Source organism: Aulonocara sp. 'chitande type north' Nkhata Bay, linkage group LG10 (genome assembly GCF_057382095.1).
Source record: "Aulonocara sp. 'chitande type north' Nkhata Bay isolate Kocher_YH1m ecotype deep benthic linkage group LG10, A_spYH_male_GT1.1, whole genome shotgun sequence".
Classification (NCBI taxonomy): Eukaryota; Metazoa; Chordata; class Actinopteri; order Cichliformes; family Cichlidae; genus Aulonocara; species Aulonocara sp. 'chitande type north' Nkhata Bay.
Genome location: NC_141353.1, coordinates 5,526,007 through 5,552,964, shown reverse-complemented (window position 1 = coordinate 5,552,964; position 26,958 = coordinate 5,526,007). Strand labels below are relative to the sequence as shown.

Here is a 26,958-nt window from a genome sequence, read left to right as displayed (position 1 = left end):
TCACTCATCTGAGTGACTTCTTCAGTCTCCATTCTGTTGGCTATATATAGCCAGCTTTAAGTTTTTAACTGCCTTGTGGCACACATATTCTGATATTCCAGGGTTTGTGGGATTTTAAAAAATGTATTTTTGTAATATAGGAACAATTTTTAGTCACAAAACAACCTTTGATCCTTCATGTTGACTTTTTGGGATGTTTTTTAAAGCCAGAAATGAACACATTTGTCAGGATAGAGGTGGTGATTGATGTGAAGGCCAACAAAACGCACATCAGAAAGATGTTGCAATTCCCAGTAATTCTGGTGTTTCTATACAATGTATGATTGGTCGTAACAGAAAGTATAAAGATAACTTTTTTCTGTAGGAAACACAAGTGACAGATGCACTTGTACAGTGCAGTCCGGGTCTGACGGAGAGCAGAGTTTCCAGTCAACTTGAAAATAATTATAACCAGCCTTCTGGCAAAGCTCTTTATTTTTATTCACGCAGTATTTTTAGACTTGTGCATAGGCAATGAAAGGCCCATCACAGGCATTAGATAAATACACTGAATATGTCTGAGATTGGTACAATTTGAGATTTGTTTGTCACAAATTACAGACATACTGAAAGGAACTGGTACAGAGCAGAAAAAAATGGCCCAAACTGCTACCTATCTGTGCTTCTCTGTTTGGAAGCCCATTTGTTTTTGTTGATAGGTTGATGTAATGCAAATCAAATCAGGAGTGTATTCTTTGTGCACTCTGGGAGGCCACTCAAAGCAGGCGAACTGACTGCGTTTGAATTGCAAGCAGAACATTCTGACAAGGTTGACTTGGTACTTTTGTTTGCCTCTTGTGGGCGAGCCAAGATGATGTATGAGACTCATACTGTGCAGACAGGCAACTACAAATTTGCTTGGCTACTTGGCTGGTGGGAGGTTGGGTAGGGAGTGTACGGTGGTGTTGATGGTGGTATGGGATGTGTGTGTGTGTGTGTGTTTGGGAGGGGGGGAGTGTCACTTTAAAGCAAAGCAGTGAGAGAAAAAGGAGCCTTTGTACCCATTTTGTCCTTTTTTAAGCTATTGTTTGTCAAGCGACGCAGCATTCCTCTGGTGTTATAATTCACAATTGAGCATGTGAACTTAAAATAATATTTCAGATGTGCCTTTGAGCAGTCCAAATAAAGGTTCCTCTGAAATCTGACGAAATGAAATAACTTTCTGTCTGTTCTTGTGCATTTTCTGAAAGTTATAAGCCTCAGCTTCAGAATGATCAAAATAGGTCCAGTTATTCTGTTTATGAGATGATCTCCATATTTAGACACTGTTACGCTGCATTTCATCAGTCAGTAGGTAGACATTTGATTGATGAAAGTGACCTGACTTAGTGAACACAGGCCTCACTCTCTTACCTCCCACTTATTTCATCTTTCTCTCCCCTCCTTCCTGCCCTACACTGAGCCCTGTTTTCTGTTCCCTCTTTATCCCAAGACAGTACCCCCTGGTCCCCTTCTCCTCACTATGTGCTCAGCATGAGGTCTGAAACTTGTTTTTTTTTTTTTATCATTGTTTGCCCCCAACCCAACCCCACATCTCCCAATTTCTTACTACTCAGAGGGGGGGTGGAGACCAAAGAGGAGGGAGAGAGTGAGAGCAACCAGAGTAAGAAGGGAGGGAAGAGGAGCTGAGGAATATGGAGAAACATAAATCTCCAAATAAGAAGTGGGGCGTAAGATAGGTCACATGTTGAATGTCTGTGGAGTGCCACGGTAGAGAGTAGACTGAGGGGATGGTTGATACAGCCGAACCACAGTAAGGAGTTGGGGAATTGCATCCTGGACCCGTAGCATGAAGATGCGTGTCTGTGTGTGGCTCCTCTGGGTGTCCTGGTTCTGCACCTGTGCAGAGTACTCCAAGTGGTGCAAGTGTCATGGCATCGTGCCGGCAGAGCCAGGTTTAGACAAGAGGTCAAAGACCCTGTTCAAGGAGCGTGCTCATCACAGTGGGGGACACCAGCACACACCTCACAGGAACAGGGCACACCGGAGAAAAGGTGAGTGCTAAACTCACAGAGCTGACAGACAGCACTCTGCTGCAGAAGAGCTGAAACTTTTCGTGCAAGACCTTTAAGTGAGAAGGTAGATGACAGCACCTTATAGGCTGGCATGTAGCGCATCTGACAGGCTTAGAGCTGCAACTAAATTTGTGATTTTAAAACAGATAAATATCTTCTATGTTACTAACATTGCCTTTTGCATCCTTGTTACATAAAGTGTAAGTATTGAAAATCAAAAGTCATCATAACTTTTCTTCAAAATGTTTACTTTTTTAACTCTTTTTTACATTTCAAACTCTAGATCTATAAATGCATTAAGTTAATGACCAGATAAAGTAATGTAACTGTAAATGTAATCCAATGTTTATTTAAATCTAACTGTTTTACTAAACAAAACATATTTAAAATTTGTGATGTGTACTATATATGTCACAGCAAAAAAGTCAGTTCACAATTATGTTTCAAAGTAAGTCTCATCAAAGAGAAAACACATTGGCTGTATGTAATAAAGTCTCATCTATATTTTTTCTTCATAGTAGTTACATCAGCTCAGATTTATTAAGTGTATTAAGATCGGCATTTCGTTGTTGTCTTCAGTCTTTAATTATTATCTTAAGCCGCCAAAAAAGACAACCTATTTTGGGTTAAATTAAGTTAATTCAGCCTTTTGTGTTGACAGTGATTGTTAATTCCTTTACAAGCGAATTTACTCTGAAGTCACATTTTGTCACATTCCTCACTACAGCTGACACATTCTTTCTTTTTTCTAATGCCTTCCCACCCTCTTTTCCTCATTTCCAACACCTTTGCTGACCTTTTGGTCTACAGCCTGAAAGAGGTCCCTTCCCTCCGCACATCTTGGTCCCAGCACCATTCCCATGGGCTGTGTTTTTGCAGGGGCGACTCATCCTTCATCCTCTCTAAAGCCTTTGTTGTAGGCTGAAAGCTTGCCGATGCCGAGGCCATCCAGCCTAAGTTGTTGGATCAATATAAACATCCATCACTTAGCCCCGGGCCTTTCTGACCTTCACAATGCACAGTTCACTACACAATGCTTTATTTATGTGCGCCATTAGAAAGAATGAACTAGTGGTAGTCCATTTATTTGGGAGTTGTCCTCACTGTGGAAACTTGGAAGTAACTCAGCATCAGGACTGTTTTCTGTCTTTAGGAGATGTAGTAGAACTTATTCTTATATGGCATGGTTTTTTTTATAATCAAAAACTCAATTTATTGTATATTTGTACAAAATCTCTAACCTGTTTTTAGTTCAGTAATTTAAGATATCTACAAAAAGCTATAGTAAAACCTACTGTGACAAAGCCTTCAAGCTGAATTGCTGGACACAATGAATGAGGAGCAGATGTACAGTTTCCTTCTATTGTTAAATAAAAACATGGAGAGATTCAAAATTTCCTGCCACATAGGAGTGCTAGCACAAAAGCTGAAAATGGACAACAGCTCATGATTAAATGGAAAATGTAATACTTCCTCCTCCGTTCCTTTGATTAAACCTAAAATACAATATTTAAAGGCAAAACCAAACTCTACTGTTGAAATTGATATTAATATTAGTGTGAAGTTTTGCTTGTTTGTTTATAGCAGTGTTTACAGTGGTCATCAGAAATGTATTTTCTTTTATTCTATTTATTTTATAACTGACTCCACAGAATATAAATTAGTGCTGTGAGAATCACTGGCAAATATATTTTAATTCGACATGGTTTTCATTTATTCATTACTTTTCTTTGTTCAATAGCTGGTTATATTCTGTAATATTGTGGCATGTAAAAATCCAAAGAGCGTTGCTGGTCTCAGGTATTTCTGATAGTGTTATGCGATTTGCATTTGGTTGTAAGGCAAGGCAAGTTTATTTGTATAGCACAATTCAACAACAAGGTGATTCAAAGTGCTTTACAGAGACATTAGAAACAAAAACAAATAAAAAGCATGATTTAAAATTGATTAAAACAAGCAAACAAACTAACTAATTAACAAACAAACAAAACAGTATATAAAATCAAAACAGATAAAATCAGAACAGTAGATAAAATCAGTAGTTAAAATGTAAGTTTTGAAATTTAAGCTTAAGTGCGGATTTGGTGCTTTATTCAAATGCAGCTGAGAACAGGTGAGTCTTCAGTAGTAATGTAGTAATTAAACGTTTCTTCCACGATGACATGTGACTTCTTTTTACCCTGAATTTCTTGCAAAGTATCTGCAATAGATACAACGAGAGAAAAGAACTTACTAAAACATAAACACAGTGGACACAGATTCATTAATCTAGATAGTAGTTTTCTTCATATAATGTAGCGGTTAACTTTCTGTGGTCAGAAAAGCGGAAACAAACCTTGCCATTTTGAATACAAATTAAAATCACATCAATTAAAATCACAGAATGCAGTTTTATGGACTAAAGCAAATAAATTTATTATTTATTTCCAAATAATAATAATAACAATAATAATATTTATTTCTACACTAATAATAATTTCTATACTAACATTGCGGGTTTTTTTCGTGGTCTTCCCAGGAAGTTGATTCTGTTAACCGAAAACGGAATGTCCCGGTGAACAGAATCAACTTTCAGGGACGATTGAGCCTTGTGCCTCGAGACCTTTCGTGGTTTTATTTTGAAAACCATTCCATCAGGAAGCTAAATTTCACTGCACCTCCCAGCTGTGTGGAGTTGGGACTGCGAGGGAGTAATCGTTATAGAGCAGTAATTAAGTTTAAGATATATATATATAGTTGCGGTAACTTTAAAACAAACAACAAAAAAAACAAAACAAAAAACAAAAAAACCCTCAAATGGCAATTTTGTGAAAATGAGGCGTAAATGCTACGTAACAGGTTAGCTTTAAATTTAATATCAGAGGAAAGTATCCTGGTTGTTGACTTGGCTGCTCAGAATGATGAGCAGAGGTTATTTGGAGAACATATTTCTACCCGTGTTTGGAGTTCTCCTCCTCGGTAAGTACTGTTGGAACTCTTCCTGTCAACTAAACAACCTGTGTTAGAAAAGATGAGCATGCCTTTTAACTGTAATGTGTTACTTTGAATCCTTGACATGAAATGAAAAATCTAAAAAGACCTAACGTAGAGTTTTGAGGGGGATGTTTGTAATACTGCTGCAGGGTCTGTGTTCAGGGTTCCACTTGCTTTAATTCTAGCAGCTTCACCAATGCACAGATAAACTGTAAAAAACTGTAAGACAATTAATGTGTCAAAGTCACTAACGAGACCTCACAGACCAGTTCCACAAAGAAGTGTAAAATGATCTTTCGGCCGATTTGTTGTGTGACCTCTCCTGATGAGTTTATGGTCTCAAGTTACTCACCAGTTTGAAGTGTACATATATGCATGGATGTTGTGTAATTTCCACATCCTGTCTGCATTGTGCTTCTGCTGCATGAGCTGAATGGATTTGTTTTTTTAAATATAGTTACAATTATAATGAATCTGTTGCCAGCTGATCTTTGGGTAAACCTCTAACAGTTTATGAATTCATAATTTGTTACCCAGCTTGTGCAGCTTGTTTGAATGGAAATGTTGGTGACGTTCAGGAGCGTCCTGATTACCACCTACCTCCCAAGAATAAAGCATTTTAGAAATGTCCTGAGAGTGTTTTGACCACGACATGCTGGTATTTTGACTGCATCCTGCCTTTGCTCTGAATGTGAAAGGACACAGTGACAATGAGGTTGGACAGCTTATTGTTAGCTGTAATGGGAAGGCATTTCCGCCTATAGTAAATGAAAGAACAGCTCAAGAGGGACAAGAGCTGTTTTGTTGATTGTCCTTTCCCATTTCAGACTCCCAAAATGTTGGGTCAGATTAAGATAATATTCAGTTTAGATGTGAATTCAGTTTCCTGTTTTCCTGATTATTTTCTTTAAACACAGCTGGTATAAATTACATTGAAAGCATGTGTTTTTCATAGTATAAATTAAATAAGAAGCAGCGTCTGTGCTGTAACTTGCCTTCCCAAACCTTGCTAACCTAAGATGATTTAATGATGTAATTTAACACACTTGTAGGACTTTGTTTCTTCCCACATTTTAAGTTTTCAAAAGTGAGTGTTAAGTGTCTCTTGAAGATGGTCTTTTGTTCTGTGGCGGATGTCCCGTTGATGAGGAAGTTCCCGTCAGCTTTTGTTGGCCTGGATGTTCCTGAGAACCTCTGACTTCCGCTCCTGTCAGGAAGCTGATCACCATCTGTGCACCGTCTTTGGGTATCCAGTCCCATGGGAAGCTCAAACAATGGCATTCCATTGCAACTGGCTGCAAATACACATTGTTTGTTGGTAGCAGAGCATACGTTTGTTTGTTGTGGGTTTTGCTAGTGGCTGGAACTCAGGGGTGGCGATGTGTAGGGCTGAGGTTTGCTTCTTACAGAGAAAAGTGCTGTAATTTACACCAAATCTCCTGTTGTGAAACACACAGAAACAAACTCAGGAAATCAAAGCTAACATGAGCAGCATTGCTTAACCAATTCTCTCTTTATCCTCCTCAGGTTCCAAGGTTCGAGCAGAAGAGAGACCTCCCCGCATTGTCCACCACCCCTCTGATGTGGTGGTGAAAGTTGGCAATCCTGCCACCCTCTCCTGTCGCGCTGACGGAAGCCCGAAGCCAACTATTGAGTGGCTACGCAACAATCAGCTGCTAGAGACCGCAAAGAGAGATGGCCAGCTGCAGCCGATGATCCTTTCAGACGGGAGCCTCTTCTTTCTGAGCGTGGAAGGGGGAAGACAGGGGCAGTCGCATGAGGGTGTCTATACCTGTGTGGCTAGGAACAGTGCGGGGAAGGACACCAGCCGTAATGCATCGCTGTTTATCGCAGGTGAGACTGGGACATGTGTGGCTACTCATAGGACCTGCTGTACCACAGAAAATATTTCCCTACAGGCATAAAAAGAACTGTCTGTCTAACTGACAACTAAAACACTTTGATTAGATTAGTCTTTTCATATACAAGGCTCCACAGAAACATGATGTGCACGAGGTAACCAATCAGAAGAAAGTTGGCTTAAAGGGTGGTTGGCCTTATAGATAAATGAGGGTCTGCAAGAACATCTGGTGTCTGCGTGTATGTATGAATCATGCAAAGATGTAGTCCTTAAATAATCATATCGTAGTGCAACTACACTGTAGTCATATTTCGTATTTATTTTATATTTTTACAACGTATCAATAGTTGTTTGCCTTAAACATGAGTAGTAACAACCTTAATAATTTATATAATACATTTAAAATACAAGACCTATGAAGTGCATTACAAGACACCACACAACATAGAAACACTGAATTAAAAGCAACATAAAGTTAAATGAAAACCAAAATGACACTGAATGTTCAAATATACAAATACTGCAAAAAAACTGAGAGTAATAATAAAAAATAACCACTCAAAGTATAAAAACTGGTGTCAAATTTTTTGCACACTCAGAAACAAACTTGTTCTTTATAAGCAGTCTGTTTTAAGGTCCAATCATGTTTTCTTCTGTGGGAACATCGGCCTCCCAGAGGCACAGAGTTCAAATGTTCATGACCAGTGTTGGTCAAGTTACTTGAAAAAAGTAAACTGATTACTTCTCCAAAAAAGTAATCCAGTTGATACTGATTACTAATTTTCAAAAGTAATTAGTTACTTAGTTACTTTTAAAAAACATGATACACAACTTCAATAGGTAATAAAACAATACACCTTTCATTTTCCATCATATAAAATGCAATCAAATGAAAAAGTTTCTTTTTAAAACTTGTGTTATTAGTTTTAATCCTTTAACTTTATGCACATTGCATCAAGCAAAAATGTAATTATATGCAACAGTCTTTGACTTGAAGAAATTCATTTAACATTTGAACCTATTTTCTGCACAGTCCAGCATATTAAAAAAAATGTTTTGTGTTTACACTCACTCTTTCAAATAGATGCAAGTAAAACACAGCAGAAAATAAATAAAATCAAAGACTTGGCACTGAGTCCTGTCGTTCGTAAATCTATTTTCACCTGTTTAGCAGGAGTGGAGCAGGTGGAGGTTTGCCCAGTGCCGCAGCGGTCATGTCAGTGGGGGGATCCGGGGGTTTCTCTTCTATTTTCTATTTCACATTCCCGTGGCAGCGTGCTTGGTACTTGCTCAGAAGTTTAAGGGTTTTTTTGCTGTAAAAATAAGTTTTCTTCCCCCGCACTGTACAGCAGACGCTAATGTTTTTGTCACTTTTTTCAAAATCAAACTCAAAGTAAGGTCAGTACTTCCACGCTTTAAACGCTGTGTGCTGGTCATACTCTCCCCCACTCTATATATTATCCATTGTTGATCTGCAAATGTCTGTTACCATGAACGTCGCACGCGCCTACATCATTGCTATGAGACACTCTCACAAGCAAAATCACGGTTTAGTAACGCATTAACACAGCATGCTTACGGGAAAGTAACTGTAATCTAATTACTTTTTTTGCAATAGTAATCCCTTACTTTACTCGTAATTTCAGGATTTTACTACTGATAAGCACCTCGCACACAGTCATTCACATTAGAGTAATGAAGTAACAGATAAGCAATTAGTTCCTTTTGTTTCAGTCTCTACTTTATCAGTGTCTGTTTTTTACAATGTATCCAGTTAAAGACATAAATAAATAAATAAAATAGGAAATGTTCTTTGAATTAAGGAAATTAACTAAACTTCTCTAATGTTACGCATTTATTTCATACAATTCAAGCCCAACAGTCATGCTGACAGAGTTTACTTCATTACTTCATTTACTACAGCATCATTTCTTTATCACGTAGAAAAACGGCATAGTAAGAGACACTGTTGAAATTGCACTTTTGTTTCCTTCTTATATTGAGATATGTCAGGGACTAAATGTGCAGACAAACTGCTTCACACTGCAAGAAATGAGATTTTCACAGGTCTGGCCCACTTTTGGGCGGTATGTGTAAAATTAATTTGATCTAATTATGTCTATATTTTTCACATAGTTTCATTACTGAACCAATCAAAACACATTTCCTGTCTCCTGTTCTGGTTTGTCTCTAGACTTATTTCCAACTCCATTTTTAGCAAAAATAGTAATCAGTAATGAAGTGCTTTAGCAGCTGAGATATTTGATATTCTCAGTTGCTAAAGCACTTAATTGACAGTAGAATTTCTTCCAAGCACATCAGCCTTATTTCCACAGGAGAATTCTGGGTCTTTGAACATCGGAATGCTTTTTAAGCATCCATTCTCAAGTCTCGCCCGAGTACAGACAAGTGTTTGGCTGGATGCATGCATCTTAAAAATAATTTCTAGATGCGCTTATAATTTGTTTTTCTCTAAAAAAGACAATAGATGAAACCCTAATCAGAAAACAGAGGTGGGGCAATAAAGACATCACACAGACACTCGTACAGAGAGGTGATGAAGACGTGCGTGGTTACAGTCACAGAGAGACAGTGTCAGTGTTTGTCAAACAGTGTCCCAGTGAGCTGTTGATTTAATTCAGTTCACTTCAGGTAAATTCAGCTCAGCTGGATTTATACAGCACTACTTCACAACAACAGTCCCTACAGTATGAGGACCAGAACTCCCAACATTTCAAACCACCTGGCTCAATATCACTCCCTAAGCCACCCTGTTACCTATTCATCTTACTCCAGTCTCACATGGTAGGTCTGACTCATCAGCCTTTATATCACAGTCAGATTGATGGTTGTTCATGAATGTTCATTAATGCATTATTTGTAGTTAAAATAATGTATTCCTTTTTGGAGTTTATTTTATAAAACCTTCTATGTTTGTATAGCTTTTCACTATGTTCATAGAATAGATATAATATATAATGATATGATTAATATAATAGATAATATCCTTCATATTCTGGCGTCTAAAATTGCAAAATGTCATGTGGGTCAACTGTCTGATTAAATAAACAGACTAATATGATTTCTGTTTAAATAAAAATGTATTCAAAATAAATTAAAAAATAAAATGTGTTAATGAGAAAATGTTAAAAATGTTGAGATCAAACAAATTTTCTTAAAAAGTAAAAAGCAATAAGAATGAAGAGGATATTTCCCCATTCAGAGGATGGCCATTTATGGTAGATGTCTGGTTATTTTACTTGGGAAAAAAGGTTCAGTAATGATGAGTAAAGCCCACAGAAAATATGAATTGGAGTTGATGGGAGCAGTGAGACACATGAATTTGTCTTGCTGGAAAAGTTGCAGTACAGAGAGGAATGCCTCTCATAAAGGTTTCCGACACATTCACAAGCTCAAACTGAGAGAAAATACACTGCATGCTTGTTGCATATCTTTCTTACATGCGAGTGAGTCAAGGCTGTTCTGTGGTTGAATATGAGGAAATGTCACTTGTCCAACCCTCTGGGCTGAGGGTTGGACAAGTGCAGAAATAGACATTTTATCTCATGCAGACAGTTTATCTCTCAGTGTATTCAAAGATATAGGTCTCAGGTAAGCTTAACCTGAACTCTCTGATTTTGCAGTGTTGAAGGAGGAGTTCAGTATGCAGCCTACTGATGTGGAAGTGGCAGAGGGGGAAATGGCTGTTTTAACCTGCAGCCCCCCAGTGGGACATCCGGAACCTAATGTTGTCTGGAAGAAGGATGGGCTGCCCATCAGCAGTGCTGATCATCATTACACTGTGAGCTGTCTGCCCCTAATAAATCTATTACAGCTATATAACCTGTGTAAAATAGATTCTTACAACTGTTTGAAATGGAACTTCTCAACTATTAACAAATGCATCGGGCACCGTCACATGATGTTTCCTCTTAAGAACTTGCACTCTGACCTTTAGCATCCACACCTTTGTGCATGTTCCAACCCTTTTAATGACCCTGCAGGACCTCTTTCAGGGCAGTTTCTATGGTAGGAAAAAGCTGGATCCAAATAGGTGAATGTCAAAACAATCCAGTATCAGTGTGAAATTTGTCATGTCGGCTAAACCAACAAACAGCAACACAGCAGCCAGCTCTTGGAGGAATTCTCATCAAATTGACAACAATATTACATTCGTTTGACAGTAACGCTCTAGAGGGTAGAAACGGATCAGATGAGGAATACTGGCACTGAAATCAGCCTTGTAGATGCAGGTGCAGACATCGCTGTCAGATTAACATAACAGCAGCAGCAGGAGGTAAATGCATAGTTCTTAAGGTAACACTGTTTGCATTGATAAGAGCATAGTACTGGATTGAATTCATTCACTAAAAATCACCATTGTATTAAAAAAACTGGAAAAAAGTCAGATTATAAATTCTCGATAAATGCATTTGCAGAGGTTTGCCTGTGAAAGAAGGTCAGTACAAATCAATTTAGCTTTGAGGTCTAAAAAGTGCATGCTTTTACATTTCCAGCAGGGAGTTACTTCTGGTTCCACAAAGAAGTCTGATGGAAAATCTTCTGGCTGTTTTGTTGTGTGACCTCTACTAATGAGTTTATGGTCTCAAGTCACCAGTTTGAAGTGTACATATATGTATAGATCCTGTGCGATTTCCACATCCTGTCTGCATTGTGCTTCCGCTGCAGAAGCTGAATGGGAAGCTTATCATCGGTCCTGCAGAGAAAAGTCACTCTGGTGCTTACGTGTGTGCGGCCATCAACACTGTGGGGGAGAGGGAGAGCAGGGCAGCTCGGCTCTCTGTGCTGGGTGAGACAGGAACTGAAAACAACTTATCACTGTGTTAGCATCGCTAGTTTCCAATGCAATGTCAGGATTCCAAAGCAATATTACCCTATGCAAGTTTTCCTTCTGCAAACAAAACACTTTGATACATGCAAAGCATAGTTTTGAGTTTCTCTTCTGTTGTACTGCAGCCAAGCCCGTACTGGTGCTGAAGCCAGAAAACGTATCAGTAAGAGCGGGAGAGTCTGCCCAGTTTTACTGCCAAGCTAAAGGTGACCCTCCACCTGCTGTGGTCTGGAGCAGAGAGCAGGGACCACTGCCCAATGGCAGGTAATATAGAACCCTTTCACATGGTCACTGGCTAATATTCATTTATGCTTTATGGGTGTGGAAATATTGCAGACTGTGGCGATTTTAAGTGTTAACATTTTATGTAAAACAGACACAAAACACCAAAAAGCACTGCGCTTCAGAGCAGTCTTTGTTTTTCAAATTCAAAAGTCCAAATTATTCTTAATCTTTGTCTACATCAAGCTGTTAAGTTATATGGAGGCTTGTAAATGAAATCAGTTGAATCTATGCTATGTCTAAATGTTGATTCTTTTAGACGAGATGAGGGGGACGTGAAATTTCAAATCCATGTGTGCACATGGATTTGGCAGGGATAGCTCAGTAGGTAGAGTGGTGGCCCCATGATCAGAAGGTCGGTGGTTCGACTCCACTGAACGGCTACCCTGAGGTACCCCTGAGCAAGGTACCGTTCCTACACACTGCTCCCCGGGCGCTGCATTGGTGGCTGCCCACTGCTTCACTGGGTGAATGGGTTAAATGCAGAGGAACTATTTCCCTACGGGGACTAACATGCACACTTTACACTTTACTTTACTTTACACAGGTACATCGTAAACCCAGACCAGACTCTCCAGATCCATTATGTGACAGCCCTGGATGCCGGGAAGTACACCTGCACTGCTCTCAATGATGTGGGTGTGGTCACTGCCAGTGCACAGCTACTAGTTGAAGGTGAGGTTACATGATAATGCTGTTAAAATATATCTGGTGTCATGTGTTTTACAATCACTCGATGAATGTTAAAAACACTCTGCTTCAGTGTGGGCCATCAGAATGTTTTCCTACGATTACTCTAAGTGTAGGAAATGAGTGCTTCCTTCACACAGTGACATTTCTGTTTTACAGCAGTCAGAGCCACAGTTTAGAAATGATTGTTATGATTTGATATGCTGAAACTAATTCATTTCATCATGTGGTGTCTACGACTTTAGTTGTAGTCTTCTGAATTCTGTAATTTAGACGCGATTGTAGTAAGTCCACACTTGGGAAGTAGGTTTGTGATTAGATTATTGTTCGTCTTTGTGCAAAGGTCTGCACATGAAGGAGAGAACAGTAATTTCCCAGAACGTGCTGTAGGTTTTTTATTAAAACAAAGTGACATTATATACAGGATGCAAAGGCAGAGGTGTTTTTCATAAATTAGCTGATTTGGTCAGTAAAAAGCTGAAGAATAGCAGAAATGTTAAGCACAGCTGCTCATTCTGGAGTAAGATCTTATAAGCTGTGGGCGTGCTTTGCTGCATGCATTTGCATTTGAATGAGTTGAAGCAGTTTTTGAAACTCGTGTTGGAGTTGTCCATGACAATCAACTGTGTTTTCTGTCATCGAGTATCTGTTGTCTAACTGAAAAATAACTTACCACAATTGTATATGCAAAAATATGATGCAAAAAATACCTTAGTTCAGCTTCAGACATTATAATATGCTCACTTGCAGATACTAAAGTGCTTATGCATGCCACAGTTGAAGATATTTATTCATCTCATACACCTTTCTTAAACACCTCTCCATAAAAAAATCCTTATCTTTGCACTGTCCAATGCACATGATGTTAAAATGTTTACTCATAGATTTGAGCAGTTAATGAAAAATAACAGAGAGGGAACCATGTGAATCATATGTTATGGTCTTCATAACTGTCAGGTTTCAGTTAACGGACTCAGGCGCAGACCGGGACTCCTTACAGGATTTACAGATTTTATTCACACAACGACACCAGGTGATGCTATTTACAAAGTGCTGGAGGGAGGGGAGGGGGGTCCAGGGTTCCGGGGTATGTGAGGGAAAAGACGGGAATCTGACGTCCTCCAAAGGCTCTCTCTCTTCACTCCCCACACTGGGGAAACACCATCCACTCACTCGTCCACGGGATGACAGGCAGGCAGGGAAAGGTCCGGGATAGATCTGTACACAGAGATAATAGTTAGAGGCGAACAGACGGAACGAACTCACAGATCCTTATTTGCAATCTACTGACGCTGATAACTCAACGATCCAGCGACGAGTGACACAGTGCTGCTGTCTTAAATCGGCCTTGTGATTATCCCGATCGGCAGCAGGTGCGTGGGCCAGGGGCGGGAGCCCATAATGAGCATCGCCCCGGCAGGAGAGAGAGAGAGAGAGAGAGAGAGAGAGAGAGAGAGAGAAAACATGTTGCCTAATACAGAATCAGCTGGTGAGGCACAGGGACCATGACAATAACTGCAAAATCTCCGTCCATCTGAACAGCTGTGAGGGTTTAGCAATCTCCCTACCATCATCATTGCACCAAATGAGGGTGAAGAATGATGTTTATCCTTTGGTTAGCAATTGAGGGATTTGAAGTATCAGTGGAAAGACTTTATGAATCTGTAATGTAAGTTTAGAGTCTTTAGGAACATGTTTGTGTTCAAAGAAACCTTGCAGTTCTATGTCAGCGGTAGATTCTTGCTGTGTGAATGAATTCATGAAACAAGTATGCTCTAGGTTAACGTTGGCTAGTGAATTTTCACTGCACAATCTGGCCAGCAACAGAGAGGTCCTCACACACTGCTGCAATCATCTGTGGTTAATGCAATGGGTTTGAATAAACCACTTGTGTTTCCAGAGGCTGCCAACACTGAGCAGAAAGACCTCCACAAAGAGCTGTCATCCCTGCGTGTGATTCTGGAGAACGTCACCGTCATGGCCCCTGATTCTAACATGTCCTTCTTACAGTGGAAGGTAAGGGAAAGCTGTTGCACCACGTGTCAGAAAGAATGCAGGAGTATGACACGTACACGATCCACATTGTATTTTCTCCCTGACCAGCTCCAGTCACTCCCAGCGCAGCCGCATTACCTTGATGGCTTTGAGGTTCTGTATCGCTCTCTGCTCACTGCCAGCTCAGACTGGGCAGCAGAGAAGGTGACATTCCCCAGCTTCCAGGCTCAGGTGGGCCCCCTAAAGAGAGGCTACAAGTATGATTTCAAAGTTCGGCCTTATGGCAGCGGCTTATATGGGAGGGAGAGCAACACCCGGCACCTGAGAGTTTCTGAGACAGGTGACAAAGGTTTTTACTTTATCTTTGTGATGTGAGAATATTCATTGTGTTTTGCTGGTAATAATAAGTGCTCTGTTTACAGTGCCCAGTGCCTCTCCTCGGGCTGTGTCAGTAACAGTCAATCATGAGCAGAATAACACCATCCATCTGAGCTGGGAGCCTCCTCCTCCTGTAACCCACAATGGGATCTTACAGGGATACCAGGTAATTACAGTAGGACTGCACGACACAGTTATCTGCTCAGCAGACTGTTGAAACCCTCAGGGAAACATAAATCCTTACAGATTGTAATGAATCATGCTGGAGTCATTTTAAGAGGGAAACATGGGATACAAACAGTCCTGCATACAAATATATGGAAGAATTAATCAGCAAGTGGAACAAGAAACAGATTAACCAATCACTGTGCACTAAGATTCTGAGGCAAACTTTGTGATGGAAGAAATGTGTTGTATTGTAGACATATTAAATATTTAATAAAGAAGAGCACATGGTTCTTAGTAGGAATGTTTTATTCTGTTATAACTGGAGTCTCAGTTACTGGTATGTCCATGTGGAGCAGCTGATGAATTGTTTAGTGATTAAAGCTTTATCCACACAAATGATTTTGATCATGTTTGGGGTGGATACAAGCTTCAATCTCACTCTTAAAGATGCAAACTTTCTTCAGGTGTGGTGTGTGGAGCCCGAAGAGCAGCAGTACCAAAACTGGACTGTGGATAGTAGCCAACTGAGCCTTCATATCTCTAGCCTCAAACAAGGGAAGCAGTACTGGGTCACCATAGCAGCAGTCAATGGGGCTGGAGTAGGAATGCTGAGTGACCCTCATGGATTTGTCATCAGTGAGCAATACAGCTGTCAACTTTTTATTTCTGTATCAGGACAGATAAAGACCAGCGTGTGTTCTCAGACTGGGTTGTATTCATTCATAATGTGCTTCCATTCTGCTGCTCAGACTCACAGTTAGGTGGACTACCCGAGGCAGATAGCCAGAGGCGGCGTTTGTCCCCGGTCCTGGCCTTTCTTCAGGACCCTGTGTTGCTCGGCAGCATCGGCGCCGTCTTGTGGTGTGTTCTGATGGGTGCAGCGATCTGTCTCTTCAGACACCACAGCAGGACCGGTCAGCTGATACCAAGACCTGGCAAGGCTAAAGGTATGAGTTTAAGGCTTTAATGTTCACCATAGTAAAAAGAAAAAGCTGAACCTCCAATACACCCACAAAGGCTTTGTGATAAACAATAATATGCATATTTTGTTGATACTATATCTTCCTTTATTTTTAGGTTTGCGAAGACTAGCCGGTGAAGATCTCATTATAAAACACAGGTAAAATGAAAAGAAGACGCATATTCGATTCTGTTGCGACAATAAAGTGACAGGAATACATTCAAACCACTAAAACCAAGTGTGGATGAATCAGCTTTACATTCATTCAAGTAGTGTCTTGAATGTATACAAACCACTTTGAATTATAGTCAGCAAGTCAGCTTTTAAAGTGTTGGTAAGACAGCTGGTTAAATGTATTACATTCATTCTCTTAGATGTTTGTTTACAGACAAAAAAACACCTGCTTTTAGTTGATGGCGCGTTGAAGAAGCACAGGAAGTAAGCAGTAGGCGGAACAGAAGCAAAATCTGTTTTCACCACCTAAAAGTATTCACCTGGAAAAGAAATGTTGGGGGGGGGGGGGTGTAGTGTAGGTACAAGGTAGAGCAGGTCTTCTGCCTATTGGAAGGTTGATGGTCAGATCCTTAACTTAATGACTAAGCATTTTTGGACAGGATACTGAACTCTCTGTAATGCGTTCATCTGTGAATGTTAGTGAAAAGCACTACGTAAGAACCAGTCCTCTTTGCTTTTCCTCCATCCAGTACTTTCCTAAATCTATCTGTGTGAGCTTTAAAGGGAACGACTCCTTTTACTGACTCAATACTTTACACAGGAATTACTGAGTGACCTAACCCTTCGAAACACGAGCATCACAAAATATTGAACAGAAACCACCAAATGGTGTTACAACTTTTAGTAGAAAATAAACTCACCAACCCCTCAATTCAATTCAATTTTATTTATATAGCGCCAAATCACAACAAAAGTCGCCTCAAGGCGCTTCGTAGATGGCTGCATTCACTCTAAAAAAAGTTCAAAATTGTTCCAAGTTACCTTCATTTTTTTCTCTTGCTTCCATCATTGCATGGTTTGCAGTACTGGTGCCTTCTTATTCAAACTCGGGATGTGCCAGCCTCTGACATGACTATGGTTAGGTAAATACTAGAGCACCACTGCTTCTTATATAACGCTTTTCTACTCTGAGCACTTACGGCGCTTTACATAACTCGCACAAGCACTTCTCCTACCAAACATTCACACGTATTCATATGAAGCAGCTCGGGGTTAGTAGCTTGCATGCAGACTGGAGCAGACGGGGATCGAACATGCTTCATCTTCCCCTCTACTGTCAGAGTGTTTTGTACTATTCAAAAGCAAAAAGCCATTTGTTAACAAGAATTCCACGGTATCCATGGTAGAGAACACAAAGTGAGATTCTTATAAATATTATATGGAGATAATGAATCTATGCTACAGCATAAAAACGTCTCTAATATTTGACGTTTGGTTCCAGCGAGTTCATTTTGGTTTGATTTGGTTTCTCTCCAGGATGGCAGCTCCAGATTCACCGTGGATCCCCGGAGGCTGGAGACCTTCTTTGAGTCAAAAGTACCATGACCTATGGGCCCAAGGTCAGCATCACCCAGGAATCCGAAGCACCAGTGAGTATGGACTGCAAAACAGTAGACTGATGATGACTTCTTTCTCCCAAACTGCTGTCCTACAGCAGACCTGACTAGATTTACTTGTTTGGGTTCGTGGTGACCTCTTAAAATCCACCAAAGATTTTTTGCTTACAGTTGAGGAAACGAAAAAAATCAACCAATGATTCTGATGATGCTACATAAGCTGTTTTCAGACGTCATGTAAAACAATCTGGAGAATTAGGTTAGGACATTGTCTGAAATTGTGCTGCTGGATTGAACTTACTGGACTACAACATGTGCTATTCTCACATAGACATTACACTGTGTGTAACATTGTATGTACACGAGAGGCGTGTGGTGACTGTGGTACAGAAAGGCAGTTTAGAATCAGAATACTTTATGAATCCCTGAGGAAATTATTTGGCTACATTTGCTCCAAGACAATAACAGTAACAGACTGAACTAATTAAATAATACAATATATATTACACAGTTTACAAAATATAAGAAATGGCTTTAATATATACAAATTGCTCAAACAAAAATGAAATATATATGATTGATATTCTATTTTCACTGTAAACACTCCATCGGTGTTAAAAGAATTACTATTAATCCTGGATATGTTTAATATTGAGCTCATTTTAAGTACTTTATATTCTGTTTAATGTTCAGCATCACCTTTTTTTAATGCATATGTTTGTATTATGGCTGTCCTCTGAGGACCAGATGTATTAATAACAACAGATCAGATGAATAAAAAAGGTTTGAGGCGTGTGTGACATGGTAAACTGTCAATATCTATGCGGGGAATCCAAATATTAATGAAAATGACTGTGGAGTGTTGGCACAGCAGGTGGGCAGACATTTAATTGGATGTTAATTTGAAACTGTTCTGATGCTGAATCACCAAAGCATGTTTACTGGCTAATGCAAACTGCGTTTTCATACAAAGTGGAGATCCTAGCTGATTCCAGAGCAGTGATAGCTGAGCCGGTATACTTTGTGCTCAGTTTCCAGTGAGCATAAGCACAGCTTTCAGTGACAATACCTAAATGTAGCCACAAGATGGCAGTAATGTAAAGACTGGATCCAAACATGGGAGGAGCTTTATGACAGCACTGTTTGAGATGAACAGACACATTTATGCAGAGCTTCTTTTATTGACCATCTTTAGCTTCCTCACATCCACAGTCATTTTAGAATATCCAGTTAACCCAGTATGCATGCCTTTTCACTATAGGAGGAAGCCAGGATACCTAGAGGCACAGGGAGACCATGCAAACTCCACAGAGTTGCAAACTCCAGTTGAGGTTCAAACCAGGAAGTGACACTGCTAACCACCTTATGGCTGTGCCACATGAAGCTGCAAGAAGGGAAAGCAGCAGCAAGACCCAGAGTAGAACAGAACAGGCCTTAATGGCCACAGCTACTACAGTGATTAGAAAGACAAAGCCTGAAAAGAAGTGATGGTTGTAGAACAGCTTGAAGGTGCTACATCTGTAAGATTCTTAGGCATCTGTGTGCAGGCTAAAGCCGCTCAGATAGTTCGTCGTATATAAGATTTGACAGCTGTGTTTGTTCAACTCATTTCTGGGATTACTGCCGAGCTTGACTTTGTGGCCCAATGCGTGAAACATAGAAACCTTTTAAACCCATGCAGTATTTTGCAATTTGGGATGCAGCCTTTTGTTCTACTTGTGTTCTTATAAATCTCTCTGTTTTCTTAGGCCTCCCAGTCTCATCCAAGAAGGACAGCAGCTGCCTGGAGTCGACCGTTCCCATTGTGACCGATAGCTGCGGTGTCTACGGCACCTTTTACGTGGACCTCATGGGCAGTGGTCTTAAGACCTTCAACAGTCCGGGACGTGTCACTAAAATGTCTCGTGGTTTGCCCCACAAAGAAGGAGCCGAAACTATCCAGATATTTACTCATCCTGCCAGCAAGCCCTCACCCATCATCAGCAGGGAGGCTCTGCCATGGAAACAGGCCATACGACCCCAGCCCAAGATGGGTGTGCTAAGGGAATCATGGGAAAAGAACCACAGCAAGCAAGGTAGATATGGAGCAGTGGATATCTGGAAATGCAGTGTTAATTTCTTTCTTTCTTGAGTAACGTGAATTGGCCAATTGGTTTTCTCCACAGAGCTGCATGCAGTGAGCAGTGTCCCTATACTTTCAACAAGAACCCAGGGACATAGTCACATACCAGCTCTCCAGCACGGTACTTTCAATCTGTGTAATTAAATCATTATTGTCCACAAACCTCGTGGAAGTGTAAAAAACATTTTGTACACAGATCAAACTTTTTTGTAGTCCCGAAATTTAAAAATATGCTTATAGAATCTGGAATAAAAGGAATTATTGGATAATTATACTTTGCTATGGTTTGCTATGGTGTATCCAGGTGGACATCCAGACAGTGGTAAACCTGTGGGTTGTCCTCGTCTGCTGCATTACTCAGCATCACTACATCTTATGAACATGTTGCTGCCCCCTCCCCCAGTACCCACCGAGGACGCCACTGACACGCAAAGCCTCACCTCAGATGGAGGGTGAGATAAACACTCAGACTGGGTGTTAGAGGGTTGAATGGAGATGTTGTTCTGGGAAATGCAGGTGTTGTGTAGAAGGGGAATAATGAAAAAAAAAACAGATTTAGTTGTTTCTGACTCCTCATCAGCAACTGAAAAATTAGACTTGACAATGCAGGTTTTCAGATAACCCTATAAAAACCAGTGTATACGTCAGTCTTTAGGATAGTTTAGTTGGCATAAAGGTAGTACATTATCTATATAATACAGGATATTTCCTTCCTATAGTGCAGCTAGAATGCAGACTACCTTTAACTCTAAGGCTGTGAGTTTGTTTGTTCAGGTACTTTTGAAGAGTAACAGTAAACTCTTCAACAGTAAAACCTCTGTTTTTGTAACCTCTCCAATTCCACTGATAAAAACAGAATGTATTTACTAATCTGTAGCAGACACTAGCTGTCACTGTGACAGCGATGTGAGATTAACCTTAATATGACCCTCACGTCAGTTTGGGACACACTGTTCAAACTCTGAAATTGTTAAATAGATGTGATTGTGGTTCACTCAGTTGGACAGTAGTATGCTTTAGTTTTGTCACAGTGGGAACTTTGAGCCCTCTGAAAATGTTAGCTAGCTAGTCCAGAATGAAAGACTGAAATTCAGTTCAGTTTTATTTACATAGCACCAGACGACAACAACAATGTCCTCAATTCACTTTATATTGTAAATATCCTACAACAGTACAAATCCTCCCACCTTCTCTCATACCTCCTGGATATGTCCTGCCCCTCTGGTTGCAAAGCATTACAGTAGTGTGTATTTTAATATTTCTTTCTATGCAATGTTTCAGTTGTTTTATGCAAATAACCAGAAGAAATGTTAAAAAATCTAGCAAAGTTTTCCTGCTTCCTGCCATGTATCTTCTATTTTTTTAGCCATCCATTAATGGCCAGCGATGACTTAGACTTCGGTGCTTTGAGTATGTTTCTGTCCCAGAAAGTGCCCACTTTAGTGGAAACACTTAAGGAGAACAATGATAAGGATCCTATTTGCAGATATGTGTAACACTGAGTTTAAAACACAGGACACAAGAAGACTGCTAGTTTGGAAGTGTAACCAGTAAAGTTGTCATTAATTTATGACACCTTGTATATTTATAATTGTGGTTGTTACTGATCCCAGTACTTCCAGTAATTAAGCTGCCTGATGCAGAACATTTTGATCAGTTCAACTACTTGTTTATTTTTGTAGTAGTCTATTCTGTATTAGTCTAGTATTGAAGGACCTCAGGGAGTTGTTTCAGATATTGGTTTGCATGGACATAAATGAGGATGAACTGATTTATTTTGTTAGTTAAAGGCTTCTTTGACATCGTGTCACATATTAAAGGATTAACTCAATATTTCATAATTAGGAAGAAATTCACTAAATTGTTGAATAGAGTCAAATATTTGTTTTGTTTTTTTAATTTGCAGAAGTCAAACGCACAGATCAATGTTCAGCTGCATGTTAAACAAATCTTTTATATTCTCTGTACTTGCTTACAAAGCATTACACTATATCACAGACATACCAGGTTGTTTTTGCCCTTGTACTAGGTACTCGCTTTGAAACATGGAATAGTTTAACGTGGTGGTCTTTTCTTGTCACTGACTTCTTGTGCTCTCTGTTTAGCACTCTGTTACAAGTCACTTCCTACAAGTCACTGTGTGAATGTGTGTGTGAATGGGTGAATGACTGAATGTAGTGTAAAGCGCTTTGGGGTCCTTAGGGACTAAGTAGAGGGCTATACAAATACAGGCCATTTACCATTTACCATTCCTGTGTAGAACCTAATTACTATACAGAGCAGAAAAGTCAAAGCTCTGAAGTTTTTTTTCTTTTATCATATTTGAATGGTTATTCTTTTCTTTATGTAGTTGGTAGACTTTTATGTATAGAAAGGTACAAAGATAAAGACAGCTAAGAATAAGCTTATTGGCATGAATAGTGTTTGTGTCTGACCTCAGCAGGACAACTGAACTCTTATATACTGTAGTTCTGTTATGTAGCAAACCTCACTTTATATATATGTTTGCGAATTGATTAAATAAAGGAGATAAAGACAGCAACAACAATTTTTATGAACAAGTGGTGGTTCACTTTATTAACTTAGCTATCTAATTTCACATTTTCATAAATATATTTTATGTAAAAAAAAAACTTCCTGTGACAATGAATTGCAGCTACGAGCACTTCTAACCTCAATAAAATCATACATTAAGTCTTACATGATATATTTTGTTAAGCTTGTTTTACGTTATGTTTAACAAAATGTGAGAAGAAAGCATAAAAATCAGTGATACCATTTATACAGTGTGATGTATACAGTGGTTTCCTGTATTTCTAAAGGTTGTTTGACAGAAAAAAAAAAAAGACACAAGTCTTACAGTCTGTTTGCGTCTCCCTCAGCTCTAGTCGTTCCACAAAGCTAACAATGGACATGGGCTCTCTTCAGTCAGTGTGTCCTGCATCAGGCCCCCATGGACAACTGGGACCCAGCAACAAGAACATCTGCCCATCCTACAGCCACCTGTGCACTGCATTATCTTCTGTGTCACAGAGTGATGAACAGGGCAGCATGCTGACAGCACAGGAAGCTGCTGAGTACCTGGAGCTCACTCCTAAACCAGAGAGATGCAGGTAAAGCCATAATGAATCCATTTACAGTCAGCACTGAGCAAAGGTGAACACTATAATGACTATTCCATGATATTATTCTGCGTATCGGCTTAGTTTCTCCTGTATGCAGCCTACATACAGATGCATGCACAATTACTGTAGCTGACCATTCTGCTCCTTTGTGTCAGCAGTGCCCTGCCAGAGCAGCGTCCTTCCCTGTCCCGTCATTTTGCCTCGACGCTGAATTACATCTGCGGGCCGACTTGCTCTGCTCAGGTGCACGACGCCTTCACTGAGCCCGAACCTCCATTAAATAGTCTCCGTCATGCCTGCCGTCAGAGCTCGCCTTCCTCCTGCTACAGCGAATGGGACAGCTCTCTGTGGAACACGATCAGCTCAGTCATGGACAGCAACCTGTCCAGTGCCCGAACCAGCCTCATCAGCTCCGTGGACAGCTGCTACACTAATGACAGTGCTAACTTTGCTCATCTCCTGGCCATGGCAGCGGAGAGCATGAGCGGAGCCTCTTTGTCAGGTAAACAGCAGAAATGTCACTTTTGAAATAGGAAAATCAGTTGTGGCAAAAAAATGTATAAAAACATCCGTTTTCATGAGATGATGGTGGAAATGAATGAGATTTAACTACGCACAGTTATGTGAGCTTTTTTGAATGACCAGCTAACCTAACCCCACGGCACTTAGTGGGTGGGGTTAAGTTATAAAATACTAGTAAAAATACTATTTAAAAAACTACAGAACTCCCACAAGTGATCCTGTGGAGTTGTTTTTTAATCTGCTACTTTCAACAACTTGTAGTCCTGAACCATCAGTGTGTTCAGTGTTGTCACCCATCTATATTTTGTCTGTGTTTTAAACTCATTTACTCACAAAAACATTTGTTTTTAAAAAGTTTATATTTTAAGAAAACAATTTGGAGGCTGCTTTCCGAAGGATTCGTTTAAGTTTTTATAGTATCAGGACAAAAGATACGTAAGAAGGAGAAATACCTAAGTCAGCATAAACTGTGGCTTATAGTTTTTACTAAAGGATAAACAGACTCATGTTTATGTCGTACTTTTTAGTTCATTCATTCATTTAGCACTTTAGTCTATGCCATAAACTTTTGCTAATTATTAGACGCACACACTCTAACAAGTGTGTGTCTCATTTTAGCATGTGGACTCGAGAAAACAGGGGATCAAACTACAGACCTTCAAAATAATAGAAGGTCAAGTGTACCTCCTGAGGCACAATGGAGCCCTGTAGCACACAGAACTTATACAGAGCAGTGTCTCAATACACTGACAAGTTGGTTTGGTTTAGTTCATTCCTACCAGTGGCTCCTCATGAACTGCTCTATCCTTTGGAGCATTATTATTTATTTATGAATGATAAATAAACAAAGATCAAATGATTCAGTTACTAAAAAAACAATTTGAACTTTGAAATGATAAAGTGTAGTTGCCAGCTGATGTGCTGTTGTCTCATAGCGCAAAAGTTCAGGTTCCATGTGCAGAATCACTGATTTTTCATGTGACATAAACAAAGCTGTGAGCTGCTGCTTTTAGTCTCTATTGGAATGGATGAAAACAAACAAGTGCAAAACCACTAACGCTGTTGTACTTACCACTTTCCCCCACTAGATGGGGCCTTTCATCTATGAAAGATGCTCAATGGTAAGGAAGAGCAGCCCTAAGTTGGTATGGAGGGTTACAATGTTGTGAAAATGCTTTGTGGAAGTAGCTTGGCCTCTCTGGCCTTCTTCGTATATTTCTGATGTCTCACTGTGTGCAGAAACGTGTCTGAGCAGACTTTCTGCTTTGGTCCACGTGCCCCCTGTGCAAAGACAAAAACTCATTCAGTCTAATATCTAGTGGCACCAGGCAATTACTTAGGGACCTTTCAACAGATTGAACCTCCAGATGAGTCATCTACTTCCCTCTTTGTCAACTCATCAGTCACCCTGCCCTCCCTCGGGGTCCGTGCAGCTTTATTCCACTCACTCCACTCACTTTTGGCAACGTTCTGCCTTGCATGATTTTCACTCTATCACACAGTATGAAAACTCTTGAAGTGGCTTCTCTGCAGCTGATTATGTTCCCTCGCAGTTACTCTGAGTTACTTTGAGTACAAAGCTGTGGATCACATGCAGCCAAACCGTACCCGTTTTTAACATTTGTGCAATGATGGAATCAGGTCATGGGTTCATTTTATTGTATGTCAAGTGAAATTTTCTGGGTGTTCAGGACATCCTATCAGTTGTGTTTTCAGTAACATTTAAAATGTTTTGCTTTACAGTTACCAATAAAAAAAAAGTCTGTGCAGTTAAGTGCACACACAGGTTCAGTGTACTTATCTGAGACCTAGCTTGAAGGGTACAGTGTGGATTAATCCTAAGAAAACAGCAGGAAGAGGCTTGTCACAGATTGGTGCACTTTCACACTCTCACATTAATTGGCAGAGCCTGTATAGCTTCAAGGCTTCAGCGTCGTTTTTGTGTTTTGTTTCTGGACGTGAGCTCGGAGCTCTTTGAAATTTGTTGCTACCACTGGACTGCACAAAGCGGTTGGTGTGAATTGGCTCGGTTTGTTTCAGAGCCTCAAACAAATTAGAAAAGTTTTATTTTCAGGGACAAACTGCTGCTTCAAAGAAGCTTCGAAATGTTCATTTCACCCCTGAGAATCATCATGAAAGGTGCTCCTCAGAGGGCTCGAAATGTTTACTCTTGCTTCTCCAAAGGCAAATAAAGTTTCACACGCGCACACACAGACACATGCTTGATATTGAAATGTCAACATGTTGTCCTCTCCTGTGTTTAGATTTCTCTCCGCCTGCCTCCCCCCTCAGCGCCTTGTACCCATCTTTCCATGCAGAAGGCGACTCATTCGGCGAACTGGAGCCTGTTTCTGCTTGGGACTGGAGCATGGCCTGGATGGAGGAAATGGAGGCCCAGTACTCAGAACACTATCCTGACAGAAACACCAGACCCTTCAACAGTTAGGGACTCTGCTACAATGGTGACTGAACTACCACAGCTGAAGTTTAAGAGCTGCAGATACACCTCCCAAGACCAAGGGACAGACACTGATCCATTCACGTTCTCAGAAATGTTGGTAACAGTTACGCGGTTGCGTTTATTCAGGTTTTTATTTTTGTTTCTGTCTGATCTGGTTTCATATAGCTCATACTGTATATGTTTGGGACACCTTCGCAGGCAGATGCATGCCTCTCTTTTTTTAAATACTTCTCCCCACTTATCTCAGGGTAGCATCCTTGAAATGACTTCCACAGAGTCGAAGAAGTTCTCTTTTTTCCTTCTCTACATCCTTTCCGCTCATTAGAGAAACAATAATTAGATACTTCCCTCAGGATATTCTCACCCAGCAAAAGGCCAGAGAGATGCAAAGGCAGGATGCTAGATGGTCAGAAAACAGTCATTAGGCAGAGATCCTGTGCTGGAGGTTCCCTCTCAGCACATGTCTGTATTTTTTGCAGGACATTTTATTTGGTGCTGAAGTCGTATGACACAGAGGATTTCACTCACTGATCAAACATGTGTATATATATCTATATATATATAAATGCAGCATATTAAGCAAATATTATTTAAAGAAATCCAAGACACTGCATGTCCTGAGTTTATTGTTGTTTTTATAAACCCTGTTTGCAATAAGCTGTAGGTACAGAACTAGGGAAAAAAGTTAAAGTAATTAATCGAGTTAACCTTTTATCACCAAATACCTGGAACTGTAGTAAGATTTGAAGTATTTGAAATGAAAATGCTGCGTGCATAGTTTATCCTTTTATATATGCAGGTATTTCACTAATTCTAGCAGAAATGTACTTGTATTTTGAATTTTATTTTGTTCACATTACATTGCAGATGGTTTTATAGTTTGGAATAAAGTAATTTTATTGATTGAAAGCCACAAGAATAAGTTGTGAAATAAAATCATTTT

General features: G+C 39.9%; 1 protein-coding gene across 2 annotated transcripts; it reads left to right on the top strand.

Annotated features, from left to right (window-relative positions):
• The first annotated feature begins 1,345 nt into the window (after nucleotides 1–1,345).
• On the top strand, nucleotides 1,346–26,958 carry robo4 (roundabout, axon guidance receptor, homolog 4 (Drosophila)). Of its 2 annotated transcripts, none has more exons than XM_086307901.1 (19): nucleotides 1,346–2,033; nucleotides 6,555–6,881; nucleotides 10,533–10,690; nucleotides 11,578–11,698; nucleotides 11,866–12,004; nucleotides 12,570–12,697; nucleotides 14,613–14,728; nucleotides 14,816–15,047; nucleotides 15,130–15,251; nucleotides 15,718–15,889; nucleotides 16,003–16,200; nucleotides 16,331–16,373; nucleotides 17,706–17,818; nucleotides 19,534–19,860; nucleotides 19,951–20,028; nucleotides 20,212–20,359; nucleotides 22,790–23,020; nucleotides 23,191–23,534; nucleotides 25,819–26,958. In XM_086307901.1, the coding sequence occupies exons 1-19, from the start codon at nucleotides 1,829–1,831 to the stop codon at nucleotides 25,998–26,000; spliced, it is 3,384 nt and encodes a 1,127-aa protein (XP_086164027.1). In that variant the 5' UTR covers nucleotides 1,346–1,828; the 3' UTR covers nucleotides 26,001–26,958. The 2 variants fall into 2 exon arrangements, with proteins under 2 accessions (XP_086164027.1, XP_086164028.1); XM_086307902.1 differs by lacking the exon at nucleotides 1,346–2,033 and adding an exon at nucleotides 4,686–5,012 and having other exon boundaries at nucleotides 25,819–26,957.